This window comes from Panthera tigris, chromosome X, assembly GCF_018350195.1.
Source record: "Panthera tigris isolate Pti1 chromosome X, P.tigris_Pti1_mat1.1, whole genome shotgun sequence".
Taxonomy (NCBI): domain Eukaryota; kingdom Metazoa; phylum Chordata; class Mammalia; order Carnivora; family Felidae; genus Panthera; species Panthera tigris.
The window spans coordinates 7,960,665-7,983,286 of NC_056677.1; the positions used below are offsets into that span (position 1 = coordinate 7,960,665).

At 44.8% G+C, this 22,622-nt stretch overlaps 1 protein-coding gene across 5 annotated transcripts in view; it reads right to left on the reverse strand.

Moving 5' to 3' along the window:
- The window catches only part of ARHGAP6 (Rho GTPase activating protein 6), a 449,413-nt gene that overhangs the window by 20,776 nt on the left and 406,015 nt on the right, over positions 1–22,622 (reverse strand). For all 5 annotated transcript variants that reach the window (XM_015538744.2, XM_042973700.1, XM_042973702.1 and 2 more), the window contains 4 exons: positions 20,355–20,410; positions 17,557–17,707; positions 16,372–16,520; positions 9,966–10,145 (listed from right to left, as the gene is read on the reverse strand). In XM_015538744.2, the coding sequence (XP_015394230.2) occupies positions 9,966–10,145; positions 16,372–16,520; positions 17,557–17,707; positions 20,355–20,410 (536 nt within the window). The remainder of the gene's footprint in view (positions 1–9,965; positions 10,146–16,371; positions 16,521–17,556; positions 17,708–20,354; positions 20,411–22,622) is intronic.

A 22,622-nucleotide genomic window follows, 5' to 3' on the forward strand; every position in this document is an offset into this window, starting at 1 on the left:
AGCTAATTTGCCGGCTGGAGGGAGAAAGAGGGAGGGAGAGGGTGAACAAGAAAGGTGCCTGGAAGCACGGGGCTGCCACGGAGGCTGACCGGTGTACAGAAGCAGCAGCCAGAAGACGCTGGAGGTCACGGCTAGGAGGGTGGCTTCGCTAGGGTAAGGGGACTGGCCTGTGGGACACCCGAATGAAAGATCTAGTAGGCAACTGGGAAGAGAAACTTGGGAGATATATCCCGATGGCATTTAAAGCTCTGCGACCAAGCCTAATGGCCTGGGAAGGAGAAGAGAAGGGACAAGCCTTTGAGGTCAAGGCTGAGGGATTCTGTCCTCTTTATTGCATACATTAAAAAAATAAAAAGACCGATAGGGGTGCCTGGTTGCTCAGTTGGTTGAGCACCCGACTCTTGCTCTCAGCTCAGGTCTTGATCTCAGGGTCGTGAGTTCAAGCCCCGCCTGGGGCCCCATGCTGGAGGTGAAGCCTACTTAAAAGAAAAAAAAAAAAGACGGGTCATTTTTACTGTAAGTTTTTGAAACAGCACGGCCCAACAGATACACAGTATTATATCAATTTGTCAAAGAGCGATGCCTAAAGGGTAAAAATGAGAGGAGAGCTCCTGTTTAAAAGATGAACAGAAAGTGAAAAATAATAGAAGCCCACAATGTATATCCTGAGCACTTTTTGAAAGAAATTCCCACGAGCAAATGAGGAAAAATATTTGCTTTTCATGCTGTTAGTTTAATTAAAAATTTTCCATCCTTAGACACGTAATAAGAAAATTTGCTCCAAGCCCCCATTCATTCCCACTGAGGAATCAACAGCCTTCATGCATATCCTTCGGGGTACTGCAAGCATCACAATATTAATTCTTTGAGAGTGTATGGTGTGTCTAATGATAAATTATTAACTTGGATACGCTATTAGAATAGGTTACGGGGAGCATCATTATTGAAAGCATAACTTTCCATAACATTCTGTTAAATCATTCTGTAATGCAGAGTTTTCACTCGTTCAACCGGGCTTGGTTCCCAACCAATTATAATCACTGAGGTTTATTTTGCGTAGCATGCACGACTTTTACTTGGTAACAAATGCAAATAGAAAGCGTCAGTGTTATAAATCTATCTATAGTTTCTTTTTAAAAGACCCCAATGCCATTTTGGCTCGGGGACAGTATTTACAAGTAAGTAAAAAGATATCATTTAAAAATGTGGATCCACGTATTGTAGGAAGGATAGGGAAAATTCTCCTATGTATTATGTAAGACTGACTACCCTGTACATGAGCCATTATTTTAATTTGTTTATTTATATCCCATCTTGTTACAAAATGATATAAAGCAGCTTTAAAAATTCATCTGATAACACCACATTTGTTTGTTTGTCATTAAGGAATGGTACAGAAAATTGGGGCCAGTGGGAAAATGAGGACAGAGAATTGGAAAGGATGCCTGGCACGGACTTTTAATATTCGTACAACAGCCTCTGGTGCTGTTTTCTCAATAATCCCTCCAATCTTTGCCCCTATTTGTGTATTTAATTTGCTATTATTTAATGAAACTGTCAAACTACTGGCTCAGTTCAGTTGGATGAGCATTCATTTTCGGTGAAGTTCCATACTTAAGAGAGAAACAAAAGTTGAGGGAACGAACGGACAGGAAACAGGAGCTTACGTAAGTCAGAAATATCCAGACAGGCCATTCCTAGTTGCGCTCCATTGCAGGAATCGGGACGTTGTCAAAAGAATTTCTGAGTGAGATTCGATAGCCCCTGAGGTCCCGTTTTTATAAGCTTCATTGCTTATTATCAATTAGTGTAAACTTGGATACATCCATGATCTTCTTTCGGATTCTGTTCTTGCATCTCAAAGTCCAGGCATATCCTATGTGTCCCATTTGCCTTTATGGAAGTGTGTGAGGATCAGAAAGGCGGACGGATTTGAAAGCACCCTACCAATCGCCAAGAGGCTTAGAATAAAAGATTCTATTCAAAACAGACAAAACAATTAATAAACTAAACACTTAGAAGAAAAAAATAAAAGCGGATAACATGGAGATGGCCTCTATTTGTTCTGCGACTTTTTTCTAGACTGACAGGCATCCATCTCTGCCTCTTTTCCTGTCCACTCACAGAGAAGCATCGCTCTCTTCTCCTCTGCTTAACACTTGGGTGGGTGACCAAGTGGTGGGATTTCCTCTTGATACGTCTCTACTCCTGAACCCCACCCCCCGCCCTGAACTGCTAGAGTTAAAGTTTGTGACCAGTTGGCTGCTCATCTGCAATCGTCTTGAAGCCAACTCCACGTAGCTTCTCCCTTCTGGCTCCTTCTCTTCCGCCAGACCTCAAGACATCATTAGAAGGTAAGTTGCCTGAAGGCAGGGGTGGTCGGACTTGTCTGCCCAGAAGTGATACAGGCTCCCAGGGTTGTAATTCTCTTTCAGCTAGCCCCTTTCTCGGAGAGGGCGAGCACATGCCTGCCAATCCTGGCCAAGGTACCCCAAGTGGGGGTCTTGAAACATCTCTTTTCATCACGGGATGTGATGATGGCTGTGAGAAGACACTGGAAATAACTGCGTCTTCTTTTTCCTCTTTGCTGCCTGCTCTTTTTTCTCCTGAAGCTCCTACCTGCACACCCATGACCGTTCACCTACTTACTCAAGTCAGTATTACGCTCTTCCAGAACACCAGCTCGGGTGGTGTTTTCTACCCAATGGATGCTCAAAAAACGTTGTCGGAATGGCTACAAATAATAAGCAAAAGAACCCAGAATTATTGGTCTTTATGGTATACACTTGTTCTGTTAGCTTTGTATGGACGCTTCTCTCTGCTTATAAGAGAGTACCAATGTCACGTTCTAGCAAAATACCCTTGCTATTAATTTCTAGAGTTGGCAAATAAACTTCCGTTCCCAACTGAGGATCGTGAGAAATTTTCTGACACGTATGCAAACTACTGTTCCCAGTCATATAAAAATGAGGGGTGCCCGGCTGGCTCAGTCAGTAGAGCATGCAACTCTTGATTTCCGGGTCATGAGTTCGAGACCCACGCTGGGCATAGAGATAACTTTAAAAAATGAAAAATGAAATGTATGACTCCATATTCAAACACATTTTATCTTTTTTCTTCTGGGATTCTGTATACAGCCAAACGGAAACTAAGGAGGAGGATTGCGAAGAACACATTAGTTTTTAAAATCAACCAGTTCTGCACATGTGAATGAAGAAACAAAACCCAGCCCCAGTGGCTTCTTCACTTACAATGTATTGTTTCACATCAAAATCTCTACTGGGTTTTAGTCAACTATTCAGTAAGTTTAGATATATTCCAAGGGTACCATTTATGGTTGTGTTTATCCGGAGACTCAACTCCTTAGCTTTTCATGTGTTCCTTCAGAGCAGAATGCTATTTCAAAAATCAAAAGAACTTTGGACTCTCCTGCTTCAGCGGAAAAATGTAAACAGTGCACATATGAAGGGATAAAACTGTCACGATCAAAATCTACCCGATCAAATTAAAAATGAAACCTTGAACGACTGCCTAGGGCATAACTGCCATGGTGTAGTTTATTCTATAAACCACAGAGAGGGGAAAATGGTTCAAGTTCTCTCCATTTACTAAGTCACTACAACAAACCATTAGAGGCTTCTCGAAGAGCAATTCCCAGGACACAGCCCTATCGTACTTGCCTCTGGGTGTTCCAAACCAATATCCGTCCCTTTGCGCTGGACCACGAAGGATGCTTTGGCATTTAAAACTGCAACACTTTCCAGCAAAAGTAAATATCACTGGAAGTCATGGTGACATTTTTTTAAGTTAACAAACACACTGAAAGCAATCACTTGAGCTGTTTATGGGAGCCAAAGCTCAAACGTGGGCAGGCCCAGCCTAGAACCTTCTGTGTCACTGCGGTGGAGGATGGATTCCTATTATGTAAGGGGCTCTGGGTGCATCTGGAGGGTCAGAATGCATTTAAGTTCAACACATTTTTCTTAAGTGCCCGATACATGCGTGTTTGGCAACTAGGGCATGTTACTGAACAAACAGAGTCGAGGAGCCCAGGACCCGTGGAGATGGGGAAGGTGGGGGGAGATGCCAGGAAGGATGACGAAGAAAAACCAGCAGTCCTTGCTCCACGGCCACAGGGTAAAGGCGGTGAAACCCACTAGGGCCTCCGCCCCTCCCTGCCTGTGTGTCGCCAGGGGTGCCTGCGTTCTGTCACTGTGGGCAGGGACCAGGTGAACAGGCTCCAGAAGGAATGGGAGCTGGCTCTCACAGCCACCTGCCGGCCTGGACATCCAGCGGGGCGGTGTTACGATTTGTCCAGAGGGATGAACACTGTTAACAGCGCTCTGCTCCCCATTTTCAAACGGGCTAAAATTGCCTCTCTCTTCCTCCTCCAAATGGACTCCACATGCGAGACACCATATTAACGCACTTTGTCTTTGGGGGGGCTCATGCTGTAGAAATAATTCACTTAGCTGCCGCGTCACTTGGGCAAACTCTCTTGGCTTGCTCCTCACGACACGGTGCTGCTGAGGTACGCAAAGACCGGCCTGAGCCCTGGGACATAAGCAGTGGTTATTTAAAAAAAAAAAAAGTGAAAAAAAACTAAACAGGGGTGCCTGGGTGGCTCAGTCGGTTAAGCGTCCAACTTCGGCTCAGGTCATGATCTCGTGGTTTGTGAGTTCGAGCCCCGCGTCGGGCTCTGTGCTGACGGCTCACAGCCTGGGGCCTGCTTCAGATTCTGTGTCTCCCTCTCTGTCTCTGCCTCTCCCCAGCTTGCACTCTATCTCTCAAAAAAAAAAAAACAAAAAACAAAAAACCCAAAACATTAAGAAAAAAAAAAAGCAACAGTGGTTGTATGAAAAAGGAAATGGAAATCATATAGAATTCTCCAGATACGTTGGTAGGGGGTGGTTTCCCATTTGATGACCCGGATCACTGCTTGACTCCCTTGGACTTGGCACGCAAAAGCGGTTTTAAGAAAATGCAATTTGCATCGGGGAATGGAGAGAACACAAAGCGGGGCTTGGCCTCCGAGCCTGGAATCCTCGTGTCGGCCTGTGACCCTTGCTCCGGGTTTTTCTCAGTTGAAAATTCCCATGTGGCGGGGCTGGTCCCCAGCTCCGGCCGACGAAGCAGCGGGGTGGGAGTGCGCTGGCGTTCCCACGTCTCCGCGGCACGCTGGGCTCTTCACGGGCCTAGAAGGGGGTGCCGGCTCCACTTTCCCTCTCTCCAAAAAGGAGCCCGGGGAGGAATCAGTTAGTATCGGCCCTCAGAATGGGCTGACAGTTCTCTCCACTCTGCTCTGAAGCTCTTACTGATTCCAGGAGCAGCAATGACTTTTCTCTGGAGTTGCCAGCCTCGGTTATGTTATGTATGTCTGAGCAACGACTCTCAGAACGATGCACGCGCCAATGATTTAGTCGGGGAATGCTTTCTGCCTTACAGAGATACCACAGACTGTTTCTGGATATGCATGACCCTTCTCTTTTATTTCCAGTGTTCCCAGAGAGCATCATTTCACGTTATCCAGTTATTCAACTGTTGATGTGCGAAATACAGGGTCATAATTTAAAGGCGAGGGGATCTAAGGGGTATGGGCACTGAACCAGAAACAAACAAACAAACAAACAAACAACAGAAATGCATATTTTTCTGGCAATATATTGTTGCACTTATTCAACCAATAATATGTTATTGGCCTTTTGGAGCGCCAGTGGACAAAAGAAATGAGACTCCCTGCCTTCAGAAAGTTTGCACGTTCTATCAGGTTTCAATAAGCACAATAAATGAGTAAGTTATACAGCGAGTTAACAGGTGACGGGTGCTAGGGACTCTATACATGTGGGAGCAGGTCATGCTTCTACAGAGCCGGCAGGGTGGGCTTTGCCACAGAGGCGACACCTTTAAAAGTGCTGTGATAGGGCAGCATCTTATCAATTTCATGTAAGAAGAGCAGTGATCTTTCTTTTTTGCGTGCCTAGTCTATGTCAGTTCTTGTCCCAAGCGTCTTAAAGTGTCATTTCTAATTCTCAAAATGATCCTATAAATTAGGTGACTTCATCTCGCTTTTGTACTACGGGAAAACGAAGGCTTAGTGACGTTGAGCACGGGCCCGAGATCCCACAGCAAATATACAGCCGAGCACGGATTTGAATTCTGGTAGCGCCTTCCCGAGCTCATGGTCTTTCCCGCCTCTTGGGGATTCCCTAAGATGTGGTTTCCCAAGGCGTGGTTCAGAGATGACCAGAACGGCCAGGAGGCGTTCATGAGAAAGTGCGGATTCCTGGGCCCCATCCCAGCGCTACCCCATCTGATTCTCTGGAGCGTGGCGCAGGAATCTGAAGGTTGGGCAAATTTCCTTGCCACCCTGCTGCACGCTCAAGTTAGAGAACGACTGTTACCATCTGCTGCCCTGAGTTTTGATAGCGTGCTCATGATGGCTGTTATCAGGACCTCTCTCCAGCTCTAGCATTTCCGAGCCAGCGTCCGAGAAGCAAACAACGGGTGTGCTAGCCCGTCCTAGCCAGACTCTGGAACCGTGCGTCAGCCTCTGGATCGAGGCGCCTGTTGTGTATGACGAGACAAAGCCAGGTTCTTCTCTGCCTTTTCTCATTAACTCACATACTGGCCATGTGGGAGAGGCAGTCCCAACATCAGAAAATGAAGGACATTACTAACACTCAGAACAAACCCTGGGTCCTCGCCAGGCCTCTGCGGGTCTCTCTAGCCCTTCTGTCCATTCTTCGAAGGAAGCGCTGCCTCCAGGCAGGTGCATTCTGCCTTCACGGACAAACTCGCAGCCACCTTTTCTGACAGGTCTTCCTGTCTAATGCCAACGGGGAACAAAGCCTTCCTTTCGGAGCTCGTAAATCCTTCCGAAAGCTGTGAAACGGCACAACGGCTAACACACTTCAACCATCAGGCTTCAGCCTTCCTTGTTTGGAGTTATTGTACTAATTCCGAAAGCTTCTTTGAAAACACAAAACAAAATGTGTCCGCCCACGCAGAGCAGCTGTGCCAACGCAGCCGTCGGCTTTGGTATAACCAACTAGATTCTGAAATGCCAAATATGCCAAGACAGCGTACAAAGTGATGGGATTCTTTTGTGCTTTGTAGAAACAAAAGAGACAAAATCAGCGTGAGGGCATAGAGCCACGTAGAGTTTAGAACTAGAAGGGAGATTGGATCTTGTTCATTCTAACCTCGTCCTTTGATAACTAAAGAGATGGAAATCTCAGAAGGTGACATCACAAAGTTGATGTGTGGCAAAGACGGGGCTATAGCCAAGTTTTCTGACTCCAGAGTCGGTTTGCTTTTCACGGGCCCTGGCCTGGGGTCTCTGGCCCACCTCTCCCCCTACCTCACAATTTTTTTTTCCTCAATACACAATTCCCATCATCTGTCTAAGGAAATCAAGAATGCTTATAGTAATGGCTCACATACTCTGACAAAGGTGTCCTTAATTCCCCCGCGTTTAAACCTTTTGATATGTATAAGGAGTAAAGATTAACAATATGGAAATCATATGTCCCAGAACTACCATGGAGTCACTCATTAATTCAACCACTATCGCTTGGGTTTCTACCATGTGTCAGGCACGGGGATAATGCTGTAAAGGAAGTAGATGGTAAAGGCCACAAATTCATCCCGTCATGGAGCTTGTGTTGTAGTGGGGAAACACGCAACAAACAAGAGAAATGAGTACAAACCCTGTGTTAGTAGTGATGAGTGTACATGGTGGGCGGGGGGAGGGGCTGTGTCGTAGACAAGGTGGCCAGGAAAGGCCTCACTGAGAAGTAAAGACCACAACTGGGGAGCACAAGTAGGAGCTACTACCCAAGAAGACTCTCAATATCAATCTCTACTGAGAACAGCAAGCGAAAAGCATGTTTGGAAAATGCTGGAAAGGGTGGAAGACTGTGTTCTTCCGCTGTTTGTAGTAGTCCGGGTGGCAGGAAATGGGAAGGAGGGGAATGACACAATGAAAATGGCGGCAACTGTGCTTTCAAGGAGGCCGAGACTGGCTGTGTTAGCATCCGACTGGATGAGAAATGCCTGATGGTTTGTGGTTTTATCTAAAGAACTTTGCTTAGAATATAGAATTTAGAGAACAGAATTAAGATTGGCAAGAGGTATTCTTTTGTTAAAAAAAAAAATCCAGAGAGCATGAAGTAATGCCAAGATGACTTGGCAAGATGATATGTGACTTAAAACTTGAAGAAAATGTTGAGAAGTTCAGATATTTGACTCATCCCAACATGTAATTAATTATGAGCATTTTGGCTGAAGTGTGAAACTTATATACAAGCAATGACTAATTCTACATTTTTTTGAGAGCTTATTGTGTGCAACACAGGGACGGCGCTTCAGAGAGTCAAAGATGAGGGAGAGCCCGCTCTGCCTCAGTGAACTTTTCATTGTATGTAAATCCCTTTTCTCTTCTTCCTGGGCACCCAGCAGGAATCCATTTCCCAGCTTCCCTTGCAGTTAAGTATGGCTTGCGTGATGGGATTTGAGTAGCCATGATGGATGGCCCTTCTGGGTTCTCCCATAAAATCCTAGGGGGTCGCAGGGTCTCAAGATGCAAGGAGCTAAAGTCCCTAAATTGTTGGCTGCAAGGCCGTCTGACAAACATCTGATTAAAATTTATGTCAACAAGGTATTTACGTCTGTTGTGCAAAAATACTGAGACTTGAGCCAGCTCATGTGGCCCGACTGATACAATTATTAATTAACGTTTGCACAGAATTTTACAGTCTGCAGAATGTTTTCACATATCAAATGATTCTGGGCACCACCCTGGGAAATAGGTCGTATTTTTATTTTTTTCTCACTTCACGGAAGCTGAAATCGATGCTTATTGAGCGCTGAGTTACTGGGTCACGATCACACAGTTAAGACACGGAGGGCAAAGATTCTAAAGCACCGGCTCTCAAATGTACAAAAAAAAAAATATAATAATTGGTGTAAGACAAGCATGGAAGTAAATCTAATGCGAGGCATTTGATAAATGTAGACGAAATACTAAGGAGATTCAAAAGAGGGAACTAGCATACTAGAGCCTCGTGGGAAGAAGCCACACGAGGCTCTAGCAGAATAGGTAAGATTTATGATGAGTGCTTGCAAGTTGACAGGACAAATGGGAGAGGAAACATGGAGAAAGTTCCTGTACATTCTGATATGCGATAGGAGTGGTGAACAGAAATAGAAGAGAGCTGGCATTTGTTCTAATGTTTCAAGGGAAGTGGGAGTGAGCGGGGTGGTGTTTTGAAGCAAAACAGGAACTGGTAATTCAATACAAATAAAAAAGAATATTTATTGAGTGCCTGCCAGATGGAGGGCCTTCCAAAAGTGCACAGAGGATACAGAGAGGAGATAACGAGGGCACAGCCCGTGTTTCAAATGCATTTATAAACTACTAAGGGAAATAGTCATAAATGACTGTAACACAATGTTGAGTAGGATAAACATCAATAAGAACAGTAATGGAGTTCACGGGACAGAGAAGTGACATGAGAAGGACACGGGAGAGAGAGGTGAGGCTTCGTGGAGCAGCTAGAATGTCAAGATGGACCTTGCAGGAGGTGCCATTGATGGAGACGGTCATGAATTACATGAATTCATGAGGGCCACACATAATTCCCCAAAGAAGGGTTTTATCAATACTTTGAGCAAGGACATTGCTACCTGAATAATTAAATGACTCCAAATTGTGACCGTTGTTTAGGGGCCGACGAAATGAAATTTATAACTTGGGTAGGTTTGTTTAAACATGGAATCGCAAATTTCCAGTGGCATCACAGCTATGTGAATTTCTACGTCTGCTGAAACTGTCTGGTTGCCGACGAATTCAGGCAACGACCGGCACTCTAGAGCAGAACACGGTGTGCATGGGTCTCATTATGCCATTAAAGAGAATTAATAGGCCATTTACTGAGATGTCATGCAAAAGAAGAGCCACTTACCATGAACAGGGCTTCATAATTTTCAATCATCTTCTGTACCACAGCGATGATGGCTGTGCTCTCCTCAGCCCGGGCTGAACTCTGGACCGAGAATTCTTTGTCTGAGGATTTCTGCTTGTGCAGCAGGTTGGGTCCAAATATGGTGGCCAAGTTTAGAGATGTCATTTTGTTCCCAGTGACCTACAAGAGCGGGGAATACAAGGACTGATGTTATTTTTGCTTTTCAAACTGCTGGGTGGTTCGGTAATCGAAGGAACCTTTTCCCCTTTCTTTTCTGCAAGGACTGTATCATTTCTGGAAGAATCCATGAGGAGCACTGTCATTTTCCTTTTGCTTCGTATCTTGGATTGACTCTCATAGCTCCCTGTTCATTTCAATAGCATATTAAGCACAATTTTACGTCTCTAAGTTATTCGTTGTGAAACCGGCACTCTATAAAATGTCTACCCTGTCTGCTTTTAAAAACTACTGATGTCCGTCCATCCATCCATCTAACCAACCATCCATCCATCTATCCACCAGGCAGCCTTCCATCTATCCCTGCATCCATCCCTGCATCCATCCATTCATCATCTCTCTATTAAATCACCCACTAAGCACCTACCATAGGCTATACAGTTTTCATGGATTCTCACTATTTAAACAATTTTCAACAATGATGACACTACAGTCCTTATTTTAAAGAGTTCACTTTCTAGAGGGGAAACAGACATATCAGGCCCAAGTGGTGAGTACAAAGTATGAAGCCATCAGCTCTGGAGGCCCCCGGGACACTCCAAAGAGGTGGCAATATTTGCACAACACCATGAAGGAAGAAGCGGAGGGGCTGGGGCAAGGGACAGTTCCACTGCAGGAAGAACGCTGGATGCGAAAACAGAAACACGTAAAACACATCGAGGCATGCCAGTGCGGCAAAGGGCGCTGCAGGAGAGGCAGGCAAGGCCATTGCCGCGAGTCCCCCGGGGGGCTAGACTGCCCTTGGGCGAGAACCACCGATCCAGCCACATGTTTATTTCTCTTGTTGATACGAGTTGAAAATCGAGCAATGCAGGGATACGTCCGGGAACCATGGCTGCTCAGCCTGGGAAGATGTGCCCAACCTTCGAGGGGCACCCGGGCACACAGAGCAGAATTCAAGAGTCCGGGTTCACAGCCACGAGAGAGACTCCTGGTCTGACCCTTGTCCTGGGGAGCCCCGAGCTTGCGGCTATCCGGCCCTGCCACCCCTGCGTGGCCCCGAGTGGCACACAGTGGGTGCTATTTTTGGAAGGGGAGCCTGTTTTCAGGTTTCCTGCCAAGTGAAATGCTTTTGAATGGTCAACACTGGGAATTTTCAAGGAAGTGCTCTTTGTGTAGGACAGTTCAACTATTTTGTCTCTGTTTTATTTCATTCATATAAACCCTGCCATGTTTTTTCCCTTTATTTTTCATTTCTCTTCCTGGAAGTTTATGGCTAAGGATAAACTGAAATAGGTGTCATTTTCAAATTCATCCCTTGAGAGCTTAGGCATCTCGAGGGCCTCCCCTCCCCACCTCTTAAAGTCCTATCAGGGTTTTCCCTGATTTTTTTTTTAACATTAACAAATAGAAGATTTTGTTTTCTTTTAAAAGAATGTTTAGTACAAGGACGATCCAGAACTCGGTTTCCGTTCCCTTCTTCTCCTGTTGCTATTCTGGGAATGCAATTCAATCCGTCTGTAAAATTGTACATAGATCCCAGCTGCAGACCATGCTGCTGGGGCTTGTTAACGCATTTTTGTTTTGTTTTGATCTGTCTTTGGTTTACTGCTTTTGAACCTGGAAAGGAGACTGTTCACAGACAGCCTTCACTCTTGTGCTCGTGTGTCAGCATCTGCGTATCCATATGTCCAGGTCATAACCATGTGTGCTTGGGGGCAGTTCGCTAGTTAATGATTAGCCAGCCAATTAAAGGAACAATTTTATCTTTACCCAATAAGCATCCTAGATCATTTCTAAACAGAATATGACTCGCTCACATGTATTACAAGTTTGGCACGTACAGTCACCGGAGTAGGAACTTCCCACGGGCTGTTTCAACTCCTTTGCACTATAAGCTCATGAAGCAGCTGGGCTGTTGTCCTTTTTCGACAGGCAGGGAAGTGATGCCCGGAGCCCAGACCCGAGAAGCCACCCTGCATCTTTGTCCCGACCCTGCGCCTCCCACCCGTCACCCTTGCATGCTGGCCCCCGGCCCCTGTCACAGAATATGGGGCAATGGGAACACTAGCTTTAAAGGGTCGGGGGAGCTGGACTCAGGGTAGGGAGAGCGAGGCAGTGGGCCTGCTTCGGTTCCAAAGCCAACCTCCCATTTTGTAGAGGTATGCACCTCCTCAAAGATCACTAATGTCAGCTTTATGTTGGTGGCTCATGACTCCTTTTGTGCCTCGTAGACTCTTTGAAGAAACGAGGCCAGCCATGGACTCTCTCACCCAAACGGTGCATAGTTATACCACATTTTCCGTGCGATACCGGAGGGTTCCTGGACAACCTGGGAACCCACGGCTCACGAGGTCTCAGTTATGTTCCTGCAATATTCTTTCTAAAAGAAATGAAATCTTTCGTACATTTGGGAATTTCTCTTCTCCCCCAAGGAGCAAAGCAGATAGTAAACAAAATGGAATGAAACAAAGCAAACATTGATAGCTAAACACCCTGATTTGCTAAAATACCATTCTTTTCCCCAAGAAAAGCACTGACGGACGAGCCAACAATTTTCCCCAGGTCTGTCTTTTCAAAATCTGTAAGATCCTAGCAGTTAAGGATGCAGTAAATTTTAGGTGCCAGTTCGAAAGGAAATATTATGTTCATTTTATCGAGGAGAAAAAGGACCTCCCCCACCCAACTCTGTATGTTTCCCTCTTCCTCTGTTTTACAGAAACAAGTTCATGTGGCAAGGCGCTGGCTAGACCCTGTGTGAGCCTCCAAGCTTCTAGATGTGCTGGCCCCCCTTCTTCATGCTCCGAGCCATAACAACTACCCAACAAATAGATAACGCACCTAACCCAAACCACCAAACAGGGAAGAGGAAAAGTCGAAAACTGCTTTGTTTCTTGACGGTAGTTTACAGTTTGATTTTTGCCTCCCTCCACTGCGCTCGGCCTGTATTCTCTACCACCAAACATTAAGCCAACAACCTCTCTCTAGTTCCTCTCCGTCTGCTCCTACTTCGACCAGAGGGGTTTTTCGCTAATTCCCATCCCTGAGCGGAGCTGACATTCGATCCCTACACGCCCGCTGATGCGCGGTTTAAACTCAGTCTCCTCGGTGATGCCCCTCTTAACTTTTCTGGACCACACTCGCCACTTTTTCTCTGCAGCTCCGGAGTGAGTCCTCACTGCATTCCCTAATTCTCTCTTTGCCTTGTGTCCTTGCCTCCGCCACCTCCCAGAGGCCACAGCTTCCGAGGAAGAGTAATACGAAAATTCCTGAACAACAACACTCACTCGTTTAGAGGAACTCAGATAGGTGCTCAGGATGTACGCGATTCAAATGCCAAGGCCACTGTTACGTGGAGACATTTACAACGTGAACTGCTGGTTTCCATATTGCTATTTATACAAAAGCCTCCCCACTCGCTCTCTCCCTGACTCTAACCAATCTACAGCGTGGGTGATACTACCTTAGTGGAATCCTTCCAGAGATTCAGGGCTTAAAAGAATTAAGCACCTATTCCCTTACAAAGGCATTCAGCACTCTACAAACACAGCTCAATTTCCCCTCAAACCTCACCAGGACTTTCCCACTCTATGGCCTTTACTCGAATCTAAGATGGCTGCGTGGGCCACCTGTTTTCTCGCGACTTCGAACCAATTCACAGAAACAGCACTCTCCTCATATTTCCCCTGCTGCTTTAACGTTTGATTCCTAGCCCTTCGTTTTGATTCAAGGTTTAGGCCAAGGGTGTCCAGAAACCCTTGCGAACTCTTGACTCCCTGTACAACCTTGCTGTTACTGGGATATCTGCATATTCCTTAGAGTAAACCACTCTTCTCAACCGCTGTGCGGTGCCGGTCGAAGAAGTTTTATCCCCAAAGCTCAGAACTCAGGTTTAGGAAGGTTAATAGATTTCTCCAAGAACACATGGCCACTTAGTTATAAAAGCTACCGAGTATTCTCAACCAGGGGTGACTTTTCCCCCCTCCCCCGGCCCCGACAGGATCCTTGGTAATGTCCAGAGATGCTTTCGGTTGGTCACACCTGGGGAATGGCGGGGAGCTGCTACCGACAACAGGTGGGCCGAGGCCAGAGATGCTACTAAGCATTCCAGAATTCACAGGGTAGCCCCTACAACAATTCCCTGCTCCCAAACATCAATCGCACGGGAGCTGGAAGACCTTGAACTAGACCCCCAGTGGAGGGTTTTTCCTAATTTCTGTTCTAGATTTCTGCTCTTAGTAAGCTAGACCACTTTGGGTTTGAGCCACCGCTGTAACTACTAGTCACTAGACCGCCCCGCCCCCTCTTCAGTATGACAACTTTGCGTGAATTGGAAGAAGGAGCCCCTTCCTCAAGATATTTTCGTGCCACCTTCTGGGCTACTGTCTTACTAACTCTGCAAATCCACAGCGACTGTGGGGTGCACGGTGCCCTCCCCCAGAGTTGTGAAATGCACAAGTAAGCAACGCGCACAACCGTAAGTGGAGCTCCCCGTGGGCCACGAGGTAAGTTACTTAGCCCCTCTAGGCCCCGGTTTCTACCTCTGAAACACGGAGGCAACTATATCTGTCTTGCGTAGGGGAGGATGCGCTGTAACGTATGGAGCCCCTGGAGCACAGCCAGCACGAGGTGGGAGATACATCAATGGAAACATGCTAAGTTTCATTGGGACCTGTCTAGGAGTATTTTCTACTTTCGGGCATAAGTAAGGGAGGCCTGTTCCGCCCTTGGACGGAGCGTCTGAAAATGAATTCTAAAAAACGCGAGAGTGACTTCAATTGGACTTTCTGCTTTCCTCGCTGCCTCCTTAATCACACAGACAGGGTCCTGCCTCTACCCAATGATTAGGCAGAGGAGTCGACGGTTTCTGTTACATCAGTAGCTGATAAAGGACGACACCCAGACGGGTAATATAACTACTTAACAATTATGAGAATTACAGCATATCCCCAGAAGAGCTGTGTCTGCTGAAATCAGGTGTCAGTGCCATATTATGAAGCCTAAAGTCAGCAGAGGGTTCACTAACTATCACTACTATAGAGATAAATGGCTAACTCAGGAAAGTTCCGTCCTTACGCCAACTGGAAGGTTGAAGATAAGAACTGCAAAACTGTCGTTCTGGATTAAAGTGAAAACATATATATGTTTTCGTATATATATATATATACATATATATATATGTATATATATATATATATACAACCATGATTTTTAGCAAAGAAATTTGACAAACAGAACAGAATCCATGATAGAGCTGAGTTCTGCTTAACAAGGATTGAAGAGAAAAGTTTCTGTGTTTAAATAAATTTGGAATGCCTTTGGCCTCTTCTCATCTGATTTGTAACGAGTGTCAGCGTAGTAAAGGGTCTGAGATCACCTGGGGAATCCAAGGTCAAGAAGTATGACGGCGTGGTATCCAAAAGGCAAACAGATCTCTTGGTAAGGTCAAGATTAAACAGGATGCTGGCTAAATGGTCACCTGAAATTGAAGCCGGCATCTCCTTTGCCCAAGGGTGAAACCAAAAAACACCTCGAAGCATATGAGTGTGACCAAAGAGAACCAGAGCCCAGGACTTCAAATGGGCAGAGGGTGGGGTCGCTCTAGGGCCTGAGTGGGGACTGGGCTCAACAAGAACATCCCGAAAGGGCCCACAGGACCGTGCAGTTCCTTCACCTGGTTTGGAAGCAGGACTGACCCTCCGTTGCATTGAGCCGGCCTGTCTTGGCGGGACGGTTTAAGGAGAGAAAGGATACCAGACTTGTAACTATCGGGCAGATGGGAGCTTGAGGGACAAACTGGAAGAATAACGTGGCCTCATATTTGGGCTTCAAGTGAAAGAAGCAGATCGAATTAATTACAAAGACAGCAATCTTCCCCCATCCCCATGACTCCATGTGGTTCATGATCCTAAGCCCCTCCGTAGCTCATTTGTTTGTCTTCTTCATACAAACGGAGATTCAAGGTCTTGAGCAAAGCACCGTCAGGGAAAATGACAGCCTCGTTTGGAAGCCGTCTTGAAACACAGGAGGTTAAGGGCCCGTGCGCTCTTAGGAACTGTCCCGCCGGAGAAAACACTAGTTCTCGTTCTACATGGACAGCTAGGGCGGGAAAGGGCAGGCGTCCTTTCCTCCAGGTGAAACACGTAACCGAACTGACGCCCACTCTTCTGCAAGGGGACAAAGGACGAGTCCCAGCATGCAGGGCGGCGGCGGGGGGTGGGGTGCCTACCTCTTGCCCATCTTTGCTGACGTTGTCGTTGGCGTGCCTGGCCACCATGGAGAGGAACTGGAGGAGTCGGTGGAGCGTGTCGCAGTTGCAGGGAGGTAGAAGGTAGATGAGAAGCTGCAAGGTACCCAGTTGTTCCTCCGGCTCCAACACTAAGCAAGGCAAAAGGAGGCATTCTAAGTCAGTTAAAGGGGGAGCTCCCACCATTGGGGCTCAGAGAAGAGGCCCCTCCTGACGGCTTTCCGAAAGGGATTAGCAAGGCAAGTCACATTCCACTCCACCCAATGGGAGCCCTGGCTTAGCAATTTAGCACGAGGTTCTATGAAGGCCGTAAAGATAAACCAGACCCAGGGAGCTGCAACATCGAGAGAAAGCATTCTAGTCCATGGTAGAAATATAACGTAATTTCGCTTACTTTCTTCTCCCTCCTTTCCCTGGCATTACCCATCATTTACTTTGGGGATCGCAGTCTCTCGTTTTCAGTAAATATTTACTAACGATGACTGGGAATCGGTGAACACTCGCCATGTTGAGTTTATAGCAGATGTGAGGCCCTTTTCCGTCGAGCAATGCACAAGGAATTGCCTTTTTGTTGGCAGTAACCAAGACACGGCACAATGAGTGTCTTCTCTCTCTTTTGTGATCCTATTTTAATGGTAGCGTTGGAGGAAGAAATGTATGGAGGCTGACACAGCTCTGGCCTGTCCCTCCTCCCTCTCTTCCTTTACGCCTCCACGGGATCTGCATCTACAGCCCCGGGGCAGCCATATTGAAAATTCCGGCACTGGACTATGCCATCCTGCTTTCCCTGGAATATCGCCTGCTGCCTTTTCTCACTCTGGGTTTCTGTGGCTCCCTCCTTCCTCCTACCAGTAATGCGAACTCATTTTTAGGCACAGACTCAACGGGAAATCTTGCTGTTACTTCAAAGCATCAATATATAGCACTCTCTACTGAGCTGGGGTCATTTGAAAGCATCCCAAATTCTTCTTTGTTCTATCACAACTTTCTTCTTGCTAACTGTCCCCAGGGGAAATCTCACAAAATTCCCCCAAATAGCCCACTCATTAGAGACCAATAAATAAGAACGAAAGGAGGTACTGGGAAACGCATGCACACGGTTTGATGAGTGAGTTGGACATCCCAGGACTCCCGGGACACATTCCTGGAAATGCGTGTATTACGCACAGAGAGTATTGATGAAGGCCGTGTACAGCTCCCTGGTGAGAAGGGGGTCCGGCATGTCCCTCAGGAACTCCTTCAACAGGGCAGCCACATCATGAACGCTGTGCTCTTCCTCCAGAGAGACATCGACCCCGCGGTCAAATTCCTCACGTAACTGGAAAAATAATGGTTCAAGTGGCAGCCTTATAACACCATACCTCAATGTTCAGTGTCCAGCAAAATAAAAAAAGAAAGTGCTGTGACATGCAGTATGTGGTATTAGGCTTACGCAGACACAGGAAAGAAGAAAACATGTCACCTTGATCGACAAAGTCTATGCATCCAGTCATGAATATATAGATAGATATACATACACATATACACATATATACATATATACACATATACATACATACATATACATATATGTATACATATACATATATACATATATACAATATATACATATATGCATAATACATAAATACATATACATAATGCATTAATAATAATAATAAAGAATATATATATATTTACATGCATTATTAAATAAAAGTATCTGTAGGTTTGAAGTTAATGATGCAGGCAGAAAAGCTTGATAACACCATCCAGAAGGTTGGGAGGAAGAGCTAAGGGGTTAGGTCAACAGTAAATGTGGGAGGGAGGAACGAACCGATTGCACAGCAGTTTTGTGTGTCAGCAATCCTACTAGGTTGGAATTTTGACATTTTACAGGAATACTCAACAAGAAAGCAAGGGTTTTTTTTTCTTGCAAACAACGAAATGAAAAAACCCTCATAAGCCGTTTGTGACTAAGGCTTGAAAGATGACAATTACTAAACAAAATGTGCCTTAGGGATGTCAGAGTAGCCTTATTAACAATTCCCAAAGGGATTTCCTGCCTTCATCATTATACTCGGTTTATTAGCATTTACAACAACAGGAAAACCCAATAGCGAGAGGAAGGGAGTCATAACCCTACACCCTACTTCCATGACCGACAGCCTAACTTCCCTTATGTACTGTTTCCTCCTGTGGAAACAATTATGTGAGTTCGTGAATCACCTCTATGCAGTGAGCTTCCCTAAGAATCTATTTGTTCAATCATTCATTCATCCGTTCAATTTCCCGTGTACCAGGCCTCGGTACAGGCTCTCAAAGCCCGGTAGGGAATAAAGAGGCAACGTCCTTTTCCACCCTCAGCTCTCAGACTGATACAGAGTCTGGTGATAAACTGGTAATCCCCCAAATGATTAATTAGCTCTTAATATTGTGACAACCGTTCTCAGTAAAAAATGCAGGGCGCTAAGACGTGATGTTCAAAATAAAATGCGGAGTTAAGGCATATTTCACACTAGAATCCAAGTCTAAATAACCACAATTATATTGTTATTGGATAATCCTTAAATGAATCTCCCTGCAGAGGTTTTTCCCCTTTGATGGATCCAGATAGAACTGAGGAACCATTTCTGACACCAGCCTCCTCTCCACCTGAGCAGAACGCGCGTTAGTGTCCCGAATTGCTCATCGATTCCAGCCAAGTTGTCATTAGTGCGCAGCAGGCTGCCGGAACGACAAAGGCTTCCACTGGTATCACTCCTACTTGCGATCATTTAAACACATCACGTTTCTTTCCTGAGCGCACACACGTGCAGAAAGAACGGACCTCGGAAAGAGCTTAATCCAAATTGTGTGATCTTGGGTTTAACACCGATCTTGAATTGAGCACGGATCAAACTGTGTGATCTTGAATTAAGTTTCTTAGTCTCTCTAAGCCTCAAAGGAAGTGGGTGAAGGAAGGGGCTACTCTCAGAGCTGGTGGGTGGAGTCAATAAGGTAATGTTTTGAAAGTGTTCTCCAGGTCCGCATAGGTGAGCGGCCCCAAAATGTTACTATACCATCTTCCTTCTTGCAAGTCCTGTGGTGAAATGTTAAAAGCTGTTCAATAGTCTCTTGTGTGACTATGAAAATAAAGACAATACTCCTTTCGGAAGCCCCTTTTGTTTTGACAAAAAAAAGAGGCATTTATTTCAGTTAGTTTTATTAATATGAACAAATATTTCTTCGGCTTCATCAACTAAAAATTACTTTCCGTTGCCTCCATTTCTGAGTTGCTGAGTTCCTTCTTTCTGTCGGAACCAAGAGAGGAGACTTAACATTTTAATTTTCTCTTGGCCAACAAATGAATTATTTTTTCAAAGGATGGCTTTTGCCTCTTTGGGAAGCCATCAGGAGCACAAATACCTTCCCGATCATAGGCGTCGATTCCTGACGGTCTAGGTATCAAACTTCTGTTGGGGGAATGTGGCACAGCGCTGAAGGAAACCAAGGGGTGCGGTCCCCACGTGCAAAATGAATTGGGGATCGAGGGTTTCACGGAAACTTACTAAGAATTGTTTATTTTTGAGAAGGTACAACGATCAAAAGTAGCATCTTATATGAAGAGAATGTCAATGGCATTATTCATATTGCATTTTAGTAAAAACAAGTGCTATACAAGAGTCTTCTGCTTATTATCACTTACTGTTTAGGTGCTCTCTGGATCTCCTACTTTTATCATTTCCACAAGATGCTTATGAATTAGTTTTGTTTGGCTGTATGTGCCACGGACACATCCAAATGTTTTGCTTTCAAGTGTTTGAGCCTCACTCTATCACAACCTTTCTCAGCCTTTTACCTCTTGGGAGTCAATTACACTCTAATTGGTGGGAGGATACCGCAGAGATATTGAGAAATGAATTTGCATACGCTTGAACTTTGCATGAGGTAATTCATTTGAAAGTCATGTGAAACGTACAACGCGGTCTTTCCTTTTCACTTACTTGTCTCACTCTCTTTTTTGAGCTTCCAACTCGGAATATCCCCACTGTCTGGAGGCCTGCAAAGAAGCAAACAAAATCAACAGTCCGGTTTTATGGCTCGAAACTCTGGAGGAAATCACCGTAGACCCAGAATAGGATGCCAGCACCCAGCTGCAACTCGCAGAGCAGTAACAGCACAATCGCATGCACTAACGGTTCTTCATCCCACTCTATGGTCTGCAGGCACCTCCAGCTTAACTCTGCAGGCACCAGGGGCATGTCATGTTAAACGTTTGTGTGATGAAAAATTTGTCACGTGATAGTGTGTATTTCCACATCTTCTCCATATGAAAAAAGTAACCTTTTCTTTGTTATTCGGAATGATTACTTAAACATAAATTCTATACGAATTTTTAGCTCTCCCTCAGTTGTAAAACTAGATATTTCTTGTTTCACTGATTATAATGAACACAAGCACTTATCAACGAAAATCTAGAAAGTGCAGAAAAAGGTAAAAGGTAATGTACTTTTCAAAATAACGGATGCAGAAATAACCACCATGAATATTTTGGTTTATTTCTGTCCAGCCTTTACTCGGTGTGTGCGTGCGTGCGCGTGTGTGTTCTTTTTACATAGCTGAGCCAGAGTTTTTGTCGCTTCAGGTTTGATTCTGGGGGGCAGGAGTACTCCCTAAGAAGTATCATGTACTTCAGGGGCACAGAATGTCTGAACAGCTCTCCTTTTCCTATGCAAGCCATTAATCATCAGCACTGCTGATCACCATCTCCATTTATTTTTTTCATTGGTGGCTCATTTTCTCTTCATTTGGGATCATCAGTTATGAGGGCGATGGTGGGTTTGGAGCTGCCAATGGACATTTTGCAGCCACGTGAAGAGAGTTGGTCTGAGAGGAAAGCCACCAAACAGGCTCTTGCTCTCATGCCATCATTTGATTCCTGGATCCAGTGGTGCCTGAATTTAGATACAATACTGAGACTTCCATATGTAAATAGGATTGGGGGAGGGGGTGGTGGTGCTTTGCCTGATCTAGTTTGATCTGGGTTCCTCTCTCTTGCCACTGAAAAGGTTCTGACTAGTACAATGTATAATTACATTGGAAAGAATTTCAATCTTTATAACATTATTTCTTTCATCCAGAACCAAAGTAAACATCTTAATTTGTTTAAGTCACGTTTTAGATTTGTTGGTAGAGCTTTGCCGTTTTCTTCACAGAACTTTCTTGGCTTCTTATTACAGATATTCTGGGTATATTTTTGATATTAGTATGAGTGAATTATTTTATTGTGATGGTATACAACTGATTATTGCTCTCACGTAGGAAATGGGCATCTTTTTGTAGACATATTTTATGGTCTTGCCACATGATGCATTAGGAATAAGCCCTTTTTGGTTGGTTTTCCAGGGTTTTTTAGTTAGAAGAGACAACATCTATAATTACAAATCCATTTATAAATATAATTATGAATCCATACATCCCATTTATCAGTTCTATATCTTATAAATGGTATCCTGAATTTCCAGATTAATTTGAGAGAATCATGGTGAGAGGCTAATTAGTGCTGACTTGCATCATCACATTTTTGTGCCCTTGGTGGGATTTTGCTCTGCGTCTGTTTGCAAAAGACTCCTGTACCTTCTTTGTCGCTTCTGTCAGTGTGTCTGCCTCCTAAGTGAGTCCAACCCCTAGCTTAATTTATTGTTTCTACCTCTCTGTGAGCTTAAAAACAGGGCAATTGAGCTATTTAGAATCACTCCAGAATTAAATTTCACATCTGCAAAAGGAGTATAAGTATCCACCTGAAAAGTTATGCAACGATTCAATTAATTAATGCATATAAAGGGCTTAGAATCATATCTGGCATCTGCCATTATAAAGAGAGAAACAGACCCTGATTGAATGGAATGAGTCTCCTTTGTGCAAAATAGAAAACCTTAATATAATAGCAGGTGTTAGCAAATGTTCGTTTTGGCTGCATTTGCTCTCTGATTTTCTGATGGTTTCTGAACAGCTGAAATTTCTACAGAAATATCACATAAGGGCATTTTCTACACAAGCGGACTATTCATTTGGTTGAATCCCTCCAGACTCTTCAGAAATGCCCATTTCCATGACATTATTTCCTCAATGATAGTACTTTTTCACTCGGCAAAAATGACTGTCATTTTAAAAAATGACTAGTTACTGATCAAGTGCCAGAATTCCTATGTATCTCGATTGATTATAATCTGATTTAAGTTTCTAAAATATTTGTTTGTTTGCTTATTTAT